Source organism: Notechis scutatus, chromosome 1, assembly GCF_049901735.1.
Source record: "Notechis scutatus isolate UNSWTSFEM ecotype Mainland chromosome 1, rNotScu1.2, whole genome shotgun sequence".
NCBI classification, from domain to species: Eukaryota; Metazoa; Chordata; class Lepidosauria; order Squamata; family Elapidae; genus Notechis; species Notechis scutatus.
In genome coordinates this window covers 116,939,035-116,959,357 of record NC_142009.1, presented here as the reverse complement: position 1 = coordinate 116,959,357, position 20,323 = coordinate 116,939,035, and the positions used below count along the sequence as shown (strand labels likewise).

The 20,323-nt window shown below is 37.2% G+C and overlaps 1 protein-coding gene across 2 annotated transcripts in view; it reads right to left on the bottom strand.

Moving 5' to 3' along the window:
- IBTK (inhibitor of Bruton tyrosine kinase) overlaps positions 1–20,323 on the bottom strand; it is a 47,984-nt gene that overhangs the window by 17,126 nt on the left and 10,535 nt on the right. For both annotated transcript variants that reach the window (XM_087944195.1, XM_087944203.1), the window contains exons 6-16: positions 19,313–19,483; positions 17,097–17,214; positions 14,754–14,934; positions 12,296–12,419; positions 11,854–12,028; positions 8,094–8,265; positions 6,139–6,747; positions 3,814–3,900; positions 2,352–2,434; positions 2,225–2,262; positions 141–237 (exon numbers count right to left, since the gene is read on the bottom strand). In XM_087944195.1, the coding sequence (XP_087800321.1) occupies positions 141–237; positions 2,225–2,262; positions 2,352–2,434; positions 3,814–3,900; positions 6,139–6,747; positions 8,094–8,265; positions 11,854–12,028; positions 12,296–12,419; positions 14,754–14,934; positions 17,097–17,214; positions 19,313–19,483 (1,855 nt within the window). The remainder of the gene's footprint in view (positions 1–140; positions 238–2,224; positions 2,263–2,351; positions 2,435–3,813; positions 3,901–6,138; positions 6,748–8,093; positions 8,266–11,853; positions 12,029–12,295; positions 12,420–14,753; positions 14,935–17,096; positions 17,215–19,312; positions 19,484–20,323) is intronic.

The following is a 20,323-nucleotide window of genomic DNA, read 5'->3' as shown; positions in this document are numbered from 1 at the left end:
TCCCAATTTCTACTCCCGATGTCTATCTTATCCCTAATTATGTGCACACATGAATTTTCTCAAAGGATACTGCACTTCCAATTCATTCCTAATACTACTCATTTTTATTCTAGTGATGTAAGAGATGTTCATGCCCTCACCTTTTATTGCAACAGCTTCATCTTTGTAAATATAATCCAAGATGACCTGCAGGATTTCAGATGGGAAAGGCAACTCTAGAGACGAACAACATGATGCCTACACGAAAAAGAATTTACACAAACATTTTGAGTGCAAATCCACTTTATGATCCAGGACAATTTTGCTATAAGAATTTTCAAAAAGACATAGGCTGCCCACACAAAATAACTATTAAGAAATAAGTATCTATGATTTTCAAATAATGAAGATCATTTGCTGGGTCTGTTGGTAGCCCAACAATTATATGAGAAATTAAGTTGTTTTTCATTCTTGAAAATCAGGAGGGATTTTCTCAAAACTTCTATTATCCAACGCATGCTTTTTTCCATGACAATCAGATTAATGCTTCTTACATTTTAGCATAAGAAGTACAATAGAAGCAATATTTTTAACCAACTCCAGTTTCTACACAAATTGTGTGTCTTAATATACTTCTTATGAAAGGTGATGGAAGCCCATCTGACAGGGTGGCTTCACAGCATTATCTATTTCCAATGAGATCAGTTGCCAGGAAGAAAGCTAACAGACAGAACAGAGCTAAAAAGCACAGCTGGCAGGCTCTTCTGATAGCAACTACAGAGGATACATAAACGCCCTTATGTTCTCATAGCATATTGTATGGGAATTAATGATACAGTACAAAGCATCCATGCCTCATCAATTGTTCTGAAATCTCAAGCCAAATGCAAAGAAAGGGGAAAATCTCACATAAACACAGTATCCTGAAGACACAACTGAATTATTTCAAAAATTTTGGCAATGCTCCATTTTGGAAAATAACTATAAGGGAGTCTACTAAATGCTCCATAGCGATTAGTCATCCACTGGCACTTTCAGTGTACACTAATTTGAAAAAGACTCGAACTGACTTCATGCTTTCAAGATTGAATAGAAAAACCATTAAACATTCACACCACAAAAAAATTCCCAATGCAATGGGGGGCTTGCATTACTGTTACATAACACTAATATGTGCACATTATTAGTAATATAACAAGCCATGCACATTTAGACACATCTCTAGGAAATTAAGTGCCAAATCCAATTGTCCAATTGTCTCTGCTATCACTGCCAATAAACCACAAAATCTCTGTTTTATATTTTATTATATTGGATGTTGTTTTTAACTTCCAGAACTGTTTACGAGTTGGGCAACTTTAGAAAGTTGAGTGATCAATTAAATGATAAACGTGCATCAGTTAGGCCTGTAGAAAAATCTATTCCATTGCAATCAAGAGAATAGCAATGAACCCAAGCATTTCTATTCAGAAAAGAGAACACAGTAAAATGGAAATAACTGAAGTAAAAGAGTAAAGAAGCAAATAATCTTCAGATATGGGATGAAGGGTTAATAAATGTGGTACGCAGAATGCCCAATGGCTTAACCAGATACATGGACTTGAATACAAGAGAATATATGACCATATGAAGCAGTGTGACCTTACTCTAAACTCCAGATATCTGGGATTACATTGGCTGACACAGCATAAGAAAAGAAAGGTTGCTACAGCGGCTTCTTTCTCACAAATACAACTTTTATAAAAGTTAACCCATCCTATTCTTTTAAAAGTATTCTCAACCAGAATATCTTTTTAAATGTTCCTTTATCTATTAAGAATCTACTAAGGTAATTTTTCACAGGCAATGAGGACATTTTAATTTTATTCTGTGTGAACAATTTTATTATTAACTGGCTGTTAATTTTTCCTTTTTCCCTGAATATCTGAAGTTCCTCCCACTGAGCAAGATCCTGCTATATATATAATGTCATTAAAATCTATCAATATATATAGTGCAACTAACATTTAATACTAATTATAAGTATTAAAATGAAGTAACTATACATTCTTTAGTCAATTGTACAAAAAAAGAAATGCTGCTTTATTCTTGAATATTTTTTATCTTCTTAAAAGGATATAATCCTCTATGCTGCATGACATTACTTTAATATACTTGATAAGAAAATAATTTTCTCCACATAATCCCCAATAAATACTTTTGCACCTTTAAAAAAAAGGCATTGGTAATGGATCTGTACACTCACCTCGATCCAAGAATTGCTCAGCATGCTGTGAAAGTAGTCTGCAAAGGAGAGAGATTTCATTCTGACATGTATTAAAAAGACACCGAACTATTAATAAATTAAGCAAGCCACCTTATATTATACCTACCAAGTCTGGCACACAGCACACATTTGTGGCATGGGAATTCCTTTCCATCTTTAGACTTGATAGTCACATCACAAAAGTGTGAACTGGAAAAAAATGACAACATTATATTACACTAATTAATCAAAAACAGCAGTTTATTGCTTACAAAGCTTAATATGTAAACACACAATGTATTTATTTAAGTTGTAATTTTACAAAAACAAGTTTGTGATTGAAACCAACAATCAGTGCCAGATTTTGTCCTTGCTGAGTGAAGAGATTCTCCCTTTTTGCTTGTAGACATCAAATTGATTTCATCTTGCCCATCTGGAAATGTGCATTTGTAGAGCCATATTTTAGGTTGTTTGGATAATTTGGATAATTTGTTATAAATATTGAATTCTTATCAGTTACTATCCTGCTTTATTTTATACACCAAAGCCATTTTCCCACTATCTTAGATGCTATTTATTTTCTCCCTGAGCTCTTACATATCCTAACATTAGCATATCTGTTGTTGAATTAGCAAGATATTGCCACGATACATGTGTTCATCCTCCAGTTCCTCTGCTTCTATGGTTGGAGTGGTATCATCAAATTTCTGATTGATTTGCCTAGCATTCAAGTTGAGATTATTCTATGGTTTTTTTGGTTGTATTGCAGAACTGACTTTGACTTCTATGGAGATTCTATCATCCAGGTCATGGTTGACCCAAAGGTGCTTTTTCAAGAGGCAACTGGACTTTCTGGTTTTTCTTTGATGATGACTTGCTTCTCATCCAAGCTGAAGAAACTTCTTGTATGAGAAATGAAACGTCTTCAAAGAAAAACCAGAAAGTCCAGTTGCCTCTTGAAAAGGCACCTTTGGGATGACTTTGACTTCCTCTTGTTAACTGATGCTCCATTATTTTACTAGCTTCTTGTCTGCATTAGACTCAATGTTACTCTGATGTTGTTCCATTCCATTTCAATTTGCGGATTCCAAGAATGTCTATGTCCAGTGCTGATATTTCTATTTGAGAACAAGTTTGCTATGGTTCATCATTCTGCCATTCCATATACCAATGTTGCAGTGCTAAATTTTCTTTTGTTTCTGCTCGCATCAGGATTGGCTTCAGTCCAAAATAAATAACTGCTCTTTCCCAAAAGCTCATTGGATAGCTTCTGACCCAAGGAATACCTTCTAGTATAATATTGACATTGAATAGGTTGTGAGTGTCCATTTGGTTTTCTTGGCAGGATATTGGAGCAGACTGTCATTTTCTTTTCCAGTGGATCTTAATTATTCTTATTCCCATTACTAAATTCAGCCTACCATGGATGACTCTTCTTGGAGTGTATACTCTGAATACCATAGCCATCACAGCCATCACTGAGATGTGAAACCCCTTCACCACAATTCAGGAAGAGTAGTTTCTGGATTACCCATTGGTTTATTTGGTCTTGTAACCCCCCCCCCCTCTTCCAAATCCTATAAACTCACCATTTTTTCTGACTGAACTTGGTTTTGTTGCCATTTTTTCTGTTCACAACATTAACTCTTCCATTTTCTATCCTGATTCCATCTAGCCTGCATGAAAAGTTTTAAAAAAAAAATCACAATTGTAGAGGGAAATCATTGTTATTACAAGAATTTATTTTGAAAGTAATAATAAATTACCAACAGAAAATTTGTTTGCCAAAGTTCAGTACATAGTATTTTTCCAGTAGCGAATGTGCTTTTTTCAGAATTAGAAAAGCATCTGCTTTTGTATATATTTCTTTGTCTGTGCCAGCAAAATAAAAAAGATTATGAAGGCTCCCTAGAAACAGGTAAGGGATTAAGGAAGCTAAACAGGATTATGGTAAAGTCCATAACTAATTTGTATAATTTTCTTTTATTTTGAGTAGCAAAGTAAATGCAATAGAACAAGATGCTACTTCAGTTGTTAATTTTCTGCATATTTGTAAATGACTTCAGCTATACAGGTGAAACTCGAAAAATTAGAATATCATGCAAAAGTTCATTTATTTCAGTAATGCAACTTAAAAGATGAAACTAATATAAGAGATAGACTCATTACATGCAAAGCAAGATAGTTCAAGCCGTGATTTGTCATAATTGTGATGATTATGGCTTACAGCTCATGAAAACCCCAAATCCACAATCTCAGAAAATTAGAATATTACATGCAATCAACAAAACAAGGATTGTACATAGAACAATATCGGAGCTCTGAAAAGTATAAGCGTGAATATGTACTCAGTACTTGGTTTGGGCCCCTTTTGCAGCAATTACTGCCTCAATGTGGTATGGCATGGAAACTATCAGCCTGTGGCACTGCTGAGGTGTTATGGAAGACCAGGATGCTTCAATAGTGGCCTTCAGCTCTTCTGCATTGTTCGGTCTCATATCTCTCATCTTTCTCTTGGCAATGCCCCATAGATTCTCTATGGGGTTCAGGTCAGGCGAGTTTGCTGGCCAATCAATCACAGTAATCCCACGGTCATTGAACCAGTTTTTGGTGCTTTTGGCAGTGTGGGCAGGTGCCAAGTCCTGGTGGAAAATGAAGTCAGCATCCCCATAAAGCTCATCTGCAGAAGGAAGCATGAAGTGCTACAAAATCTCCTGGTAGATGGATGCATTGACCCTGGACTTAATGAAGCACAGTGGACCAACACCAGAAGATGACATGGCTCCCCAAATCAACACAGACTGTGGAAACTTCACACTGGACTTCAAGCATCTTGCAGTGTGTGCCTCGCTATTCTTCCTTCAGACTCTGGGTCCTTGGTTTCCAAATGAGATGCAAAAGTTTCTCTCATCAGAAAAGAGGACTTTGGACCACTGAGCAACAGACCAGTTCTTTCTTTCTTTAGCCCAGATAAGACGCTTCTGACGTTCTTTGTTGTTCAGGAGTGGCTTGGCAAGAGGAATACGACATTTGAAGCCCACGTCCAGGATCCGTCTGTGTGTGGTGGCTCTTGGTGCACTGATTCCAGCCTCAGTCCACTCCTTGTGAAAGTCCCCAACACTTTTGAATGGCCTTTTCCTGACAAGCCTCTCCAGGCTGCAGTCATCCCTGCTGCTTGTGCACTTTTTTTCCCCACACTTTTCCATTCCACATAACTTTCTATTAATGTGCTTTGATACAGCACTTTGGGAACATCCAACATCTTGTGCAATTACCTTTTGAGGCTTTCCCTCCTTATGGAGGGTGTCAATGATGGTTTTCTGCACAACTGTCAGGTCAGCAGTCTTTCCCATGATTGTGATTCCTACTGAACCAGACTGAGAGACCATTTAAAGGCTCAGGAACCCTTTGCAGGTGTTATGGCTTAATTAGCTGATTAGAGTGGGACACTTTGAGCCTAGAATATTGAACCTGTTCACAATATTCTAATTTCCTGAGATTGTGGATTTGGGGTTTTCATGAGCTGTAAGCCATAATCATCTCAATTATGACAAATCATGGCTTGAACTATCTTGCTTTGCATGTAATGAGCCTATCTCATATATTAGTTTCACCTTTTAAATTGCATTACTGAAATAAATGAACTTTTGCACGATATTCTAATTTTTCGAGTTTCACCTGTATGGTTCAAACAGCAAGGTGGAACCCTCTTCTTAAAAATATTTTCTGTTCATAAAATTTGCTACAACACTGTACATACAGAAAGCCTCATGTTTTCAAATATTTTTTTTCTGAATGTAGAACACTCCCATTACCAGACACATCAATAATGGGTTCAATTATTTACCTAAAGATTAAACTTATGTTGGGTGAGGGGAATCACACATACAAAATCATAAAAAGGCATCACATACCTTGAACTTAAATTACTAAGACCAAATTTCTTTGCAGCAATTTGCAACATTTTAACAAGATTCATTTCTTCTCCAACATCTTTGCATTTTTTAGAAGTAGATTTTGATTTACTTCTCTGCTTTTCATTCATCATTTGCACTTGGTTACGTCTATAAACCGCAAATGCAGACTTGTTATTAACATCCCCATGAACAGCTATTTTATTCAAGTTTGTAATTACGTTGTCTTCATTCTCTTCCACTTTTTCTTTGTACACTATTCTGGGCCTGTAGCCATGAATCAGCAGATCGCATGAGTCTGTGTAAATGTACTGGAGAAGGTACATAAACAAGTCTGGATGAAGTTTCTCTATCACAAAGAGATCACAACCAACTTCGTCTTTATCTTTACGATAAAGGTCAGCAGAATCTAACCAGTTTGGGCCTGATGCAAAGAGTTTCCAGAAAAAAACAGAACGCACTGCCAACATGTATTTGTGCACAGGAAAAGTCTGAGTGCCAACTTGGAAAGTAACATCATGGATAGTGTCCATAACTTCAGCTTCTCTCAACAACTTTCCAAAATCTTCAGTAATTGTGGACTTTGACACATTTGGAATTTCATACAAACTGGAAGAAGAAAGTATACAAGTGTTAATTTTTCCAAGAAATCCAGCTTTTATTATATTCTGTAAAAATCTTCAGATATAATGGAAAGAAAAAGCGACAATTTTTAAAAATAGGAATTTTTACCTGCTGAGGGAACATGAAACAAAAGCACAATGAACACAATCTTGCCCTGGATATATTCAATGGTGAAAAAAGTAAGGTTCTACATTTAGGCAAGAAAAACCAAATGTACAGGTACAGCATAGGTAAGTACCTCACTCAATAGTAGTAACTGTGAGAGAGATGTTGGAGTCCTAATGGACAATTACTTAAATATGAGCCAACAGTGTGCTACAGCTGCCAAAAAAGCCAACACAGTTCTAGGCTGCATTAACATAGGAACAGAATCAAGATCATGTGAAGTAATACCACTTTATAATGCCCTGGTAAGGTCACACTTGGAATACTACATCCAGTTTTGGTCACCACGATGTAAAAAAGAGGTTAAGACTCTAGAAAGAGTACAGACAAGAACAACAAAGAAGATTAGGGGACTGGAGGCTAAAACATATAAAGAACCGTTGCTGGAATTGGGTATGTCTAGTTTAATGAAAAGAAGGACTAGGGGTGACATAATAGCAATATTCCGATATCTCAGGAGTTGCCACAAAGAAGAGGGAGTCAGGCTATTTCCAAAGCACCTGAGGGCAGGACAAGAAGCAATGGATGGAAACTAATGAAGGAGAAAAGCAACTTAGAATTAAGGAGACATTTCCTGACAGTGAGAACAGTTAATCAATGGAACAACTTGCAAATTTTCCAACACTGGAAGTTTTTAAGAAGAGATTGGACAACCATTTGTCTGAAATGGTATAGGGTTTCCTGCCTGAGCAGGGGGTTGGATTAGAAGACCTCCAAGGTTTGCTTCAACTCTGTAATTCTATATATGGAACGTGCCTTTTAGATATGCACGAATATATCCTATCTTTTGGAAGAGGGAACGTGGGAAGCTCTCAACTGCTGATTGTAAGTATCTTGAATAAAGAGTATTCATTCATTTTAACAATTAAAAAAACATTTTCCCATTCTGAAAATTTAATATGCTATTATTTCTTATTGTATTTCAATCCATATTTTGCTTAGTTTTTGAAACATAGCCCAATGTTGTTTTCTCTGCTGACAGCAAAGCTCGGTTAATTACCCTTTTCTTAGGTAAGAGTACAAACTTGAATGCTAAATTTAATGAGGTAAGAGCTTGAGGAATTTGCATAAAAATATAAATAATCAGTCGGGCGAATTTTCAGTTCACTAGCACTATTCCCTCCAGAAGTTGCAATGGGAAAGGTTATTGCAATATGTACTCAAACCTTGTTTTGGGATCTGATTGTAAAACAGCAAAATTACATCCATTAGGATCTGTTGCAATACTGACTGCTCTGTGCACAAAAGCAAGTTTCTCAAGTTGTATTCGTTCATATGCATTGTTTGCATCATAGGATGAGATTTCACTTGAAGAATTCTGAAGATTTGACACAATATCTGTAAAATAAAGAAAAAAATAATTAGATGATCAGCAGAGGAAGATAAATATTTTGATTTGAATAATTTTACTGAGACCACCAATGCTAATAGTTTGTGGATTCAAATTTCTATTAAGAATCGTATCTAGTTTGCTTTCTAAATTGTTCTTGTAATCAGGCCCAAAACCACAAGGGGACTTGGGCTTGCTGGCAGTTTCCTCTCTGGACTTGTAAATTTTTACCCACAATTTAGCAAACTGAGGATTTCTAAAACTGCAAGGATCTTAAAAGTAAGAGTATAGATAGACAATAATGATTCTTTTTTTTCCCTTTAAGGGTTCTTAGATCTGAAGGCTGCATCCTTTCCCCCCCAAAGACACTGCTACTGCACAGATTTTTCATCACATTGGATTTTATTTACATATTTATTTATTTAAGCAAAATACGATTATTTAAGTACTAAGCACTTGTTAGCTTTAATACAAGACAAGCAGGCTCCATCTTAGGCTTCTCTAGGGTCTGCAGCTCACACCAATTCAGGCACAGCGCGCACCTTCCCATTACCCGAATGCAAACATCTTCAGTCCACATTTGTGAATGAGGCAAGGCTCTTACTCCTCCACACTACAAACTCTACAGACTACAAACTCTACAGAATTCTTCAAGTAATATCTCATCCTGTGATGCAAACAATCCATATGAACGAATACAACTTGAGAAACTTGGTTTTGTGTCCAGAGCAGTCAGTATCACAACAGATCCTAATGGATATAATTTTGTTGTTCAATCCCTATCTCTATGCAAGAAAATGGGGAAATGTTTAAATGTTTTAAATTTAATTTTCAATCTTGCAGCAGAACTGGAATAAAAAATAGAGAAGCTCGGGACTACGCCTAGGAAAAGAAAAGAACCAGCACAGTTCTCAGCCTAAATGAAGGTTGAAATCTAAAAGAAGCTGGAAAAAATAGGAAAAGCAGAGCGGAGAATTTTGCTTCAGGAATCTTCTTTTTCTCTAAGAAAAATAAACAAGTCGAGCAAAAAAAAATTCATTAGAAATTTGATATTTATCGGTCTACGTGGTATTAGTTAAGCCTTGCTGCCTCTTGTGCTTATTTTTTCCGTGGAAGTAGGATGGGTATATTATTCCTATCAAAGGCTATATCCAAGATTTGGTGTCGGGGTTATTTATTAACTTCTTGTGAGCTAAAAGATACCCTACAAGCAGTTTCTATTCCAATAACACTAATTGTAGCAGACCACTGCCATCTTGTGGTAAGGCTAGAATACTGCATAAAACCTGCACCACAGCTTCATAAGAGACCATTGAAAATAAGAGGGCAAAAGACTTTCAAGTTTAACACATAGAATTTTACTTTAAAGGTTTTTCTAACATAAATAATATTATTGAAGGATTTATTCTCTTTAAATTATTAGTTTTCACTGCATTTTTACCAACCATCTTAAAATTTTATTATTTTTTACATTTTTTTAAATAAACCCTCATGACTTCGAAGAAAATATTTTTAATTTGCCAGAAATAAATTGAATAATTCCTAATATGAGCACTTTACCAGATGAAGAAAATATTGAATTTAACCTTCATCTACTATATCCGTTGCTGCTTTGGAAATAAAATTTATCACCGTGACATTACAAATGCAGCTGATTTTTCAAAACCTTAATATCAAACTCACAACTTCACTTTTTTATCAAATCCAAGGACTACAGGCAGTCTTCATTTAACGATGGGTTGTTTTCAGGCCTTCCTGTGGTTGTAAATCAAGGATTACCTGTATAATGCCTGGCTAAATAGAGAGAATGCAGTATATCTGGTTTAAGCAGGTTGAGATTGTTAAAGTATTAAATAAATATGCTGCCTTTGATTTTCTTTGTTTTATAAGTACAAGATACATTAACTGGAAGCAAACAGCAAGAAAAAAGAAAAAGCTTTTCCAAGCATACAAAGTTAAAAGTCCTAAAATTTCAATGGCTAATTTTCTGGAGCAATAAAAAAAAGAATTAACAGGTAGAACTATTCAGAAAAAATTGTACAATGGTCATTTATAAAGTAATATTTTGCTGGAGGTATACTGCTGAAGTAACTTATAGGCAATTAAAGAAAATACTAATAGTTAATTATAGTTTAGTTTTATATATATATATATATATATATATATATACACACACACACACATACATACACACACATATATATAATTTAAAATACATTAGAGAACCACAAGAAAATACTAATAGTTAATTATAGTTTAGTTTTATATATATATATATATATATATATATATATATATATATATATATATATATATACATACACATACATACACATACATACACACACATATATATAATTTAAAATACATTAGAGAACCACAATTTCAGTAGATCCTGCACAAATTTCAGTATAATAACCCAGGATCTACTTTATGCACACAAAACGATAGAACCCAACATTTTACACTTGACTATGCATCCAATTCCAGAAGTTTGCAGTAACAGACTAATATGTCATATGTATGAAATAGTATGAATGCAATTCTTAATTTCAGAATCAGAGACATATGCATATATTAGAGTATATATCTTGTGTTTTAAAATTATCTTGAAATATTTAATATGCTTAGTTAGAAAAAAAAATCATCTGTAGCATAATTGTAGTTTAAAAGATATGTTGGTTTATGACATCATGTCAACAGAAATTCTAGGGCAAGGGTCCCCAACCCTTAGGTCTACCAGGCCATGAGCTGTTCACAATGGGACTACCCAAAGTGGTAGGCAGGCGAGCACATGCACATGCACTCAATTTCTGCGAATGTTTAACCTGCCACCCCGCAAAGCCAGAAAAGTTGGAGAACTTTGTTCTAGGGTTAATCATGATATGTAATTTTTAATTTTGTGTCTGTACACATCAAGTTTAGAAATAACTAGAGGTAGTCCCTGTCTTACAACCACAATTAAGTCCAAAATTTCTGTTGTTAAGTGAGACATTTGTTAAGTGAGTTTTGCCCCATTTTACAACTTTTCTTGCCACATTTGTTAAATGAATCACCACAGTCAGTAAGTTAGTAACATGGTTGTTAAGTGAATCTGGGTTCCCCACTGACTTTTTTTGTCAGAAGGTCGCAAAAGGTGATCACATTACTCTAAGACACTACAACCGCCATAAATGTGAGTCAGTTGCCAAGCATCCTAATGTAAATCACATGACCATAGGGATGTTGCAATGTTCATAAGTGTGAAAGATGGTCATAAGTCACTCTTTTTGTGCCGTTGTAACTTCGAACGGTTGCTAAGTGAATGGTTGTAAGTTGTATGAGTGAAATTAAATGTTATTTTTTAACTGAGGGAATTGCTTCTGTTACGTAAACGTAAGACTGCAATTTGCCACTTTCACTGCAACTTTCTCATGTGCTCCCAAAATTTTCTCTGGACACAGAAAGAACAAGGCAGATAAATGCTGACTTCAGGGGAAAAGGAATGCGATGCATGCCTATTCTATTCATTTCATACCCAGGATATTCATGTTGATACATATCCAAAAATGATTAAATTTTAAGGCTTTAGTTTTGTCAAAAGGAGGTTAACTGACCTCTCTTTTCTGAATGTCTGTTCCCGTCCGTCCATTTTCCCTTAAAAGCTTCACCATCCTGTGTAACGAACATAATTTCATTCCTATTTAGAAAAATATCAGACATATACACCTGGCGGCCATAGATCCATCGGCACTGCTTCATTGAACTGTTGGCAGATTTCCAGCACAACACCTAAAATATAATATATTAAAAATGGAAAGAAAAATATGTCTACATTAGTGGCACTATATCTTCATTCTGCACTTATTATTTTCTGTAGTGAGAAGTCAATATAGCCAGCTGGCTTCAGAAACCTAATTGTCTCTATGATCTACTGATGCAACTATACATAATTGTAAACCAATTGAATAAGAAAATTTTCCGTGTTAGAAAGGGGGCATGCTTATTGTATGCTGTCCAGATGCAGCAATGGAGGGGAAAGAAGAGGAGACAACTTACTCTTCCAGCTTGATCCAGTGCAAGAATATAAATCCTCAGACCTCCATTTTCTTTAAGATGTTGAGGATTCGCCCTGTAATCCAAATGCCCTCCACTTACGAGAACCTTTTTTAGGTTAAGTTGCCTAAACAAGGACAACAAAAGAATTTATGCCAACATAAACAAAAATAACAACAGAAAAAGAAATCTCACTTGGCAAATTTAACAAGTGAATTTTAAATGAAAAAACTGAAGTGTTGACAGAGCCCAATGACTAAACAAAGAGAACATGATACAGTAACCTTTCTTATTCCTAAAAGAATATCACATCTGTACAATAAGCCAATGTTAACATTTTGCTTCACAAATCATGCAATATCTATCACATAACTTTTTTAAAAAAAATATTGTGCATCAATAAATACAAAACAAACTATTGATTTTAAGATAGTATCTGAAAGAATCACTGTAATGGAAAAGAAAAATATGACGGTAACATTCAAAATTTCCTTACAACTCACAGTGAGAGTTAGAAAGTGCAGTGGGTTAAATCCTTAACCTTGGAGACAACTGGAGAGTTAAAATAGTTAAAAATCTAGATAAGGCTATTCTGGGTCTTACAAACCCTCACAAACCTAATCCTTTCAGCTTTCTTTATACTGAATAAATCAAATTCACTCATTATATGAGTTGCATTAATTAAATTGTAAGTATTACTGACAAAAGTGCATGCAAAGTTGCTTGGGTACCTGAAAAGGGAAAGCTAAGCATTATTTTTAAGAAAGCATTATAGTTGCAGATTCAAGTAAGCTGGAAAGAATTTGATGATAATGATTCAAATGATAGTTACAGTCTAGGCAATTGAAATTTGAGAAATCCAAAAATCCACATAATGTAGTATCAAGTTATAATTTATAAAGAAGATAAGAAATTGCATTTAAACATTTACAGAATTTCAATTTCCATTTTACAGTAACTTAAGCTAAACAAAATACAATTTACATTATCTACACTATCAGCATTTGGAATAACATGTTGGAACTGTACTCCCAAAAACAAGGCCTGGAAAAAACTGTTTTTTTAATATTGAAATTTCATTAAAATTAAATACTGATTACATGCAGTTGACAATGCAATATTACATGTCATACAAAAAATGGGTACTACACATTCTTCAGGCAGAATTGATCCAATCAGCCAGCCTGTTACAGGAAAAGCCATTACTATTATCAGGTGAGGTGGGCCAAAAATCAAGAAGGATCAAGCCTCATCCAGATTTCATTCCAGAAGATGCTCAAGTTTCTCCATATAGTCTTTGGGTATTGACTGATGACTTCTTGATTCGAATGTACTATTATGGCCTTTGGATTATTATTTCATTTTTAATTTATTTTAATGCTGTTTACCATGGATGCTTACATTTCAACTTACCCTGAACATTTTATAGGTATATAGCATTGTGTGTCTTATGGGATTTAGTGGTATACTAGCTGACCGATTGACTGGTGGACTAATGAGATCAGGCATATATTTCCACTTAATTCTCTGTAGAAGAGACTTTCTCTGCAAATAATGCTGCATACTAACTTTCAAATAAATCTCAGTAAGCCCAACACCATTTTGTCACAGCTACCGTCACAAGCCAAATCAATAGAATTTCATGTACAGTATGAATAAATAAAAGGTGAGTAATTGGAGTGGGGTGGTCTCTAGAAAAATGCATCAGGCTGCTTGTCTGCAATGGGCAACTCTACCCACAGCTGTCACGTGGCTACCTAAAACCAAATCAGCCTTTGGCCAAAATTATTGCCCGAGCTCTGCAACAGAATTTTGAAACTAAAAGCAGCAGAATGATTTATATCTAATTTACATTTTAACTCTAGGGTCATCATCATTCACTTTTACTGGGCAAAATTACATTATTATTACAATATTAATGTGTAGCACTTAAAAAAAACGCTATTATGAAATATCGTAAGTGGCCCCCATTTAATTGCTTTAACAGACTAACACAGATATTATTCCGAAAATGTTAAATATTGTTTTTTTCACTGAAGTTTTTTCTCTGGAAATTTTTTTTCAAAAGTTGAATATTTTTAAAGGATTTCTACTGGTATGTTTACAAACTAGATTTGGTTTATATTGACCTGTGTTCCAGGAATACTGTATTTTTAAAAAACAGATTGCATCCAGGCCAGCTCTATGTGCAAAAGCCTATTTCACACAACTGGCAGAACAGTCTAGACAAAGACTTGTACAACTATACAATGGAGCAAGCAATATTAGTCCTTTCACATGCAACCTTCTGCATCACAACTCAAATACCCTAGAATTAGATGTCAGTAATTGGTATGCTCAAAACAGAAGATTTTGCACACACACAAAAACACCAACAACCACAGCCTTTCAATCTGTTGACAGTTAAAAATGTTCAGGAAGAGAAGCTTAGAGAATTCTCTGGAGAAAAAAAACCACTCACTTGGAAGCAATCTTCTTGCACTGATAATCACTAAGCAAATAGATGTCTCCTTTTTCAGTAACACAAACTGTGGCACCATCACTTGCAGTGACAAAGGACATATTGATGTCCTTATGATGTAGAGCAGAGACTTGGCGAGGAGAAGTTACACACTTCTCTCCATTAGGATCTAGCAAGTATCCTACAATGTAAGAGAATACCCTAAATGTCAAGTTTTTCAGATCTAGAATAATTTGGTATTCAAGCAGAATTCTTTTCTTATTAAGAAAGGCAGAAATAAGTGTTTTCCATTCACCCACTTGCACTTGCCTGGAGGATCAAAAAAATAATTTTAAACATATGCCAACGTATGAAGCAGCCTTATACTGATTTAGTCCACTATACTCAGCACTTTTTTTTCTGATCATTAACAATGTTCCAGGATCTTCTTGCCAAAGAACGGATCTTTTGTAATGAAGACCACATTAAAAGAGAACATTGGAAAAAATTACAGATTACAGCATGGAAAGAAGGTCACAAAATCTGTTTGTTAAATGAATAATTGCACAACACTCTGTTTAGCATATCACTAAAAGCCAACCTTATAGGGAAGATTCAATTGTATGAAAACATTTTACAAACAAAATTTTACTCCTAATACGGTTAATATGTAATATGGAGCACATTTATTTGAAAGGGTCTTAAACCTATATAGTTTCATCAAGATTCATAATGCAATTGTTTACCAATCTGAATCCATTGCTAAATTTACAGATTAAACTCACATACTTTCAAGGATTTTTCTAAAATTTGTACCCATGTTTCCTTGATTATGTAGCTGCTAAATCGATACATGTTTGAGTTCAGTTTCATTTCATTACAAAATTCTGTGTTTCAGCATTAAAGATATCTATATTCTGAATATTAAGCTTGGAGGAATTCTTCTAGTTTGTTAGAATAATCCTTCCTTTTGTGAGGATGGGCTGGAACATTCATTGCATAGGCAAGATATATAGAAAGAGGGCTAGAAAACAAAGGAAATCAAATAACTAAGAGGAAAACTGCAATATGAAAAATCAACAACTTCCCAAGGGCATAGTTTAACAGCATTAACAGCACTAGTTCAAATACATGTCAACTTTGGCATTTCATTACTGTGTTTCTCACAAAATAAGGCCGGGCCTTATTTTTTTTTGACCCCCGAAAAAACGGCTAGGCCGTCTTTTCGGGCGTGACTTAATCCCGCCCCCTTGCATCCTCGGGTGGGCGGGCGGCGACAGCTTGGATGTTCGGGAGACCTTCCGCCACCGTTGCTTTCCCTTCTCTCTTGCTGCCGCGGCGTTGAGTAACGCCGCAGCGTTTGGCGCAGCCACGTGCGGCCAGTCAGGGCTCTTCCCTGCAACCGGAGCCCTGAGGAGACAATTGGCTTCAGGCGCTCCTGTTGCTGCCTCCCTTTGCCTTCGAAGGTAAAGCAAATTATTTTAAAAACGACACCCTACTACAACAAAGCCTCAGCTCAACAAAGCCACAACTGACAGGCGGGCCCTCCTGCCGCGGCTCGCTTTCCCGGCTCTGCCCAGCCCGCACGGCTCCAGAGCGGCCCTGGCGGGATGAGCGGAGGGCCCAGCGGGGAGGCACTCGCTGCCTTGGTGAGAGCTCTGCCGCCGGGCAGGAGGGCCCGCCTGTCAGCTGCGCTGGGCACCCCAGGCGAAGCTCTTCGCGCTCTGCCCAGGTGCCAGGCAGGGATGGCGGCTGGGTGCTTCTCCCGAGGTGGGCCGATCCTGCACTGCGGCCCCGGGAGATTTGCCTCCCCACATGGGGTTGGGCTGCCCTCTCGGGCACGGGAGGCTTTGTTGTAGTAGGGTGTCGTTTTTAAAATAATTCGCTTTACCTTCGAAGGCAAAGGGAAGGCGGCGATAGGAGCGCCTGAAGCCAAGTGTCTCCGCAGGGCTCCGGTTGCAGGGAGGAGCCCTGGCTGGTCGCACGTAGCTGCGCCAAACGCCGCAACGTTGCTCCAACGCCGCGGCAGCAAGGAAGGGAAAGCAACGGTGGCGGAAGGTCTCCCGATATGAAGTGCCCCACCAACGCAGGCAGCACCATATCCGGGCATGCAACAAAAGTACTTCCTAATGGCAAGCCCCCCCCCCCACCATTCCCCCCCATTTCGCATGTTTAATATGGGCCTTAATTTGGGGGGCAGGGGCTTAATTTGAGTTTATGCCAATAAAACATGGTGGGGCTTCCCATGGTGGAGGCCGTATTGTTGGAGAAACACGGTAGTGGTGCCGCAAGTAGATTGTAAAAATTATAGCAACGTTTAAGAAATTTCCTCACAAACATCAAATGTTTTTTATTCCCTCTCACCTAATTGTCCACCATTCAGTCCCATTGTATAGACTGCTTCTTTGGTCCATAATACTGAATGGAATCTCCCTGCAGCCACACCAATCACTGTCCTTCCCTTAAGATTTTTTGCTTGAACCTGTTTTAAAAAGCCCACATACATACATGCAGATGTCATAAATCAAATCAGCTTAGTCATGAATCTAAAGAACAGGAAAGCAACAGAATTCAACAAAGACATTTTAATTCATAAATGAAAAAATAAGAACATATATTATTAAATCAGCCACTGACAAAAGAGATGAACACTCAATGCCACAGTGACACCACAACTCTGAAATTCCCTTCTCGGGGAAAGTTGCCAAGCAATCTCTTTTTAGTTTTAGATGTCAGAGAGAAACATTTCTTATCCAGCAGACTTGGATACCTGTCAGTGATCTCGAAGAACTCTTAATTGTTAGAGAGCTTGTCAAGGGCTTGTAATGTTCCCTTAGATTGCAATGTCCTTTAATATTTTATTGTTATCATCTGTTTGGCTCATGTTTAGATTAAAAGCACCAAGAACGATGTTAATCACAATAAAATGCTTGTTTAACAGAGTTCTGGAAAGCACTCAAAACAAGAGTCTCAGAACAGCAAAGCTTCAAAGCAGCTTTCCCCCACTATCTTTGTGTGCATATTTGCATGCATGCAGTCACTTCATTTCTGACAGATCCAGCAGAAGCGCTGTTTGTGCATGCACGCATATGCAAAAGCAATCAGGGAAAACTTTCAAATAGCCATATCAAGCCTAGCCTTCTAGATGATGCTTTAAATTTTTTAATTTAATATTACATGTTTATTCTGTCTTTATTTTTTAATTAATTAAAGGCCGTTTATGTACCTAATATATATCTGAGCCGTGGTGGTGCAGTGGCTAGAATGCAGTATTGCAGGCTAATTCTGCTGACTGCCGATTGCCAACAGTTTGTCAGTTTGAATCTCACCAGGCTCAAGATTGACTCAGCCTTCCATCCTTCCGAGGTTGGTAAAATGAGGGCCCAGATTATTGGGGGCATTATGCTAACATTGTAAACTGCTTAGAGAGGACTATTGTTTATAAGTCTAAGTGCTATTGCTAATATTCCTTCTTCCTATAATCCCTACAATAACAATCCTGCAAGTGACTGACCCAGTCATTCAGATCAGGGGTCGCCAACCTTTTGGATCTCAGGGGCCACCAAACTCATACTTTTAAATCCTGAGGGCCACTAATACGATTTTTTTAAAAAAGTTAATATATTTAATATAATTTTTTATGTTAAATATATATGTGTGTGTGTGTGTGTGTGTGTGTGTGTTTGTAGATTTTCACGGGTACAGGTATGTAGGTCTAGGTGTGTTCGGGTCTTTTCCCGTGTAAGATTAAGAGTATCTTGGTGACGTTTCGGCGAGGTCCCACTCGCCATCCTCAGGCTGGTGCTTTCGGCTTCGTGCCAGTACAAGCAGTATGTGATCGGAGCTGCCGTCTCTCTATAAATACTGGGGGTAAGGGCTGGTGTGCTGGGCTGGTTGGCTGCGCTGCTGCCTCTTGATTGGTTGATGTAGTTGATGTTGGTGTAATGGGCTGTGTGATGGCCTTGTGAGTTTTGTTGTGGAGATATCCTGGATCTTGTGCTGTGATCTCCTGGGTAGTTTGTTTTGTAGTGATCTTTTTTCCATTAGCCTCTCGTGTTTTAACGGCTTGAGTAATGGGTTGTGTGATGGGCTTGCGAGTTCTTTTGCTGTGGTATCCTGAGTCCTGCATTGTAATCTCCTGGGTCTTTTGTGTTTTGATCTCTTTTCCATTAGCCTCCTGTGTTGTAATGGCTTGGGTAATGGGTTGTGTGATGACCTTGTGAGATTCTGGATTTTATATACTTAAATTGTGATAGAACTTAGTTAATCCTTCTACAAACAGGCTTTGTGAACTGCCTAGAATTTTTATAATAGAGCAGAATATAAATACTGTAAAATAAATATCACACAATATTACTACTGGCACTACAACTGATGTAGGAATGTGCATATATGATTTTGAATTGTAAGGATTGAGATGGACAGCTATAGAAATTGTGATGGATAGATGGATGGATGGATGGATGGATGGTAAGTAGGTAGAATGTGTTCATGCTCACAAGGTGTGCATACTTGATGCATGAACATACAAATGTATAGGCACATCTAAAACATTTTCTTAGTAAGGAGGCTAATTTTACCGGTCTGGGAACCCTGCAGTTAGGAACAGGAGGATGTATACCAAGTTGATGAAAAGTATTGATGCCAAAGGCATATATATATCCATCTTCTGTTAGTACAAGTGTATGGTCTTTAGCTGCTGCCACTTGAGAACACTGATGATCCAACAAGCTTTCTACCACTCTAGGAATCTATAAACAGATTAAGAAGAAAATGTCACCTTCCATGTTTCAAGCCACATCTCTCTCTCTCTCTCTCTCTCTCTCTCTCTCTCTCTCTCTCAAGTTCATTATCAAGAACTCAAGCAAAATCACCTTCAAAAGGATTATTTAATGTGTTTCCACTCATGCTTTGTCTTGTAGGACAGGGGTCCCCAATCGCCGTCCGCTGGACCGGTACCGGGTCGCGGAACAACCCTTACCGGGCCGCTGGTTGCTGGGCGCCGCCATCTTTTGAAAAAGCGCTCCGGGTAGAAAGCTCACGAAGCGCTGTTTCGTCATAAAAGATGGCGGCGCAGCGCTGGTGAGCTTTTCCGGGTAGAAAGCCATTTCTACCGAAAAAGCTCACCAGAAGCGTGAGCGCCGCTTATCTTTTATGACGAAACAGCGCCCGTGACGCCACCGAAGCGCCTTTTCGTCATAAAAAGATGGCGGCGCCCAGTTGACGCTGTACTGGTCGCGCGCGCCAGCTGATGTCGGAACCGGGCCGCGGCCGAAAAGGTTGGGGATCCCTGTTGTAGGACACCTTGTAACAATACTGTTATTATGATACAAGTTTTTGTAGAGAAAATAAAACTCTCTCAATGTACTACAAAGCTGTTAACTTTTCCTGTAATAGGATAACCCCATACATACTGGAAACTGGCTAAATAAATATCCTAATAGTGTTTTCATTTTATTCTACTAAATTTGTTAATTTTCAAGTATAGGATTCTGTTTTGCTGAAAAGTACTCATCTATGGCTACCTTTCAAATAAGATTATTCTTTAATTTATGTTCACTACCAGATAGTTTGAAAACTCATTAATAATG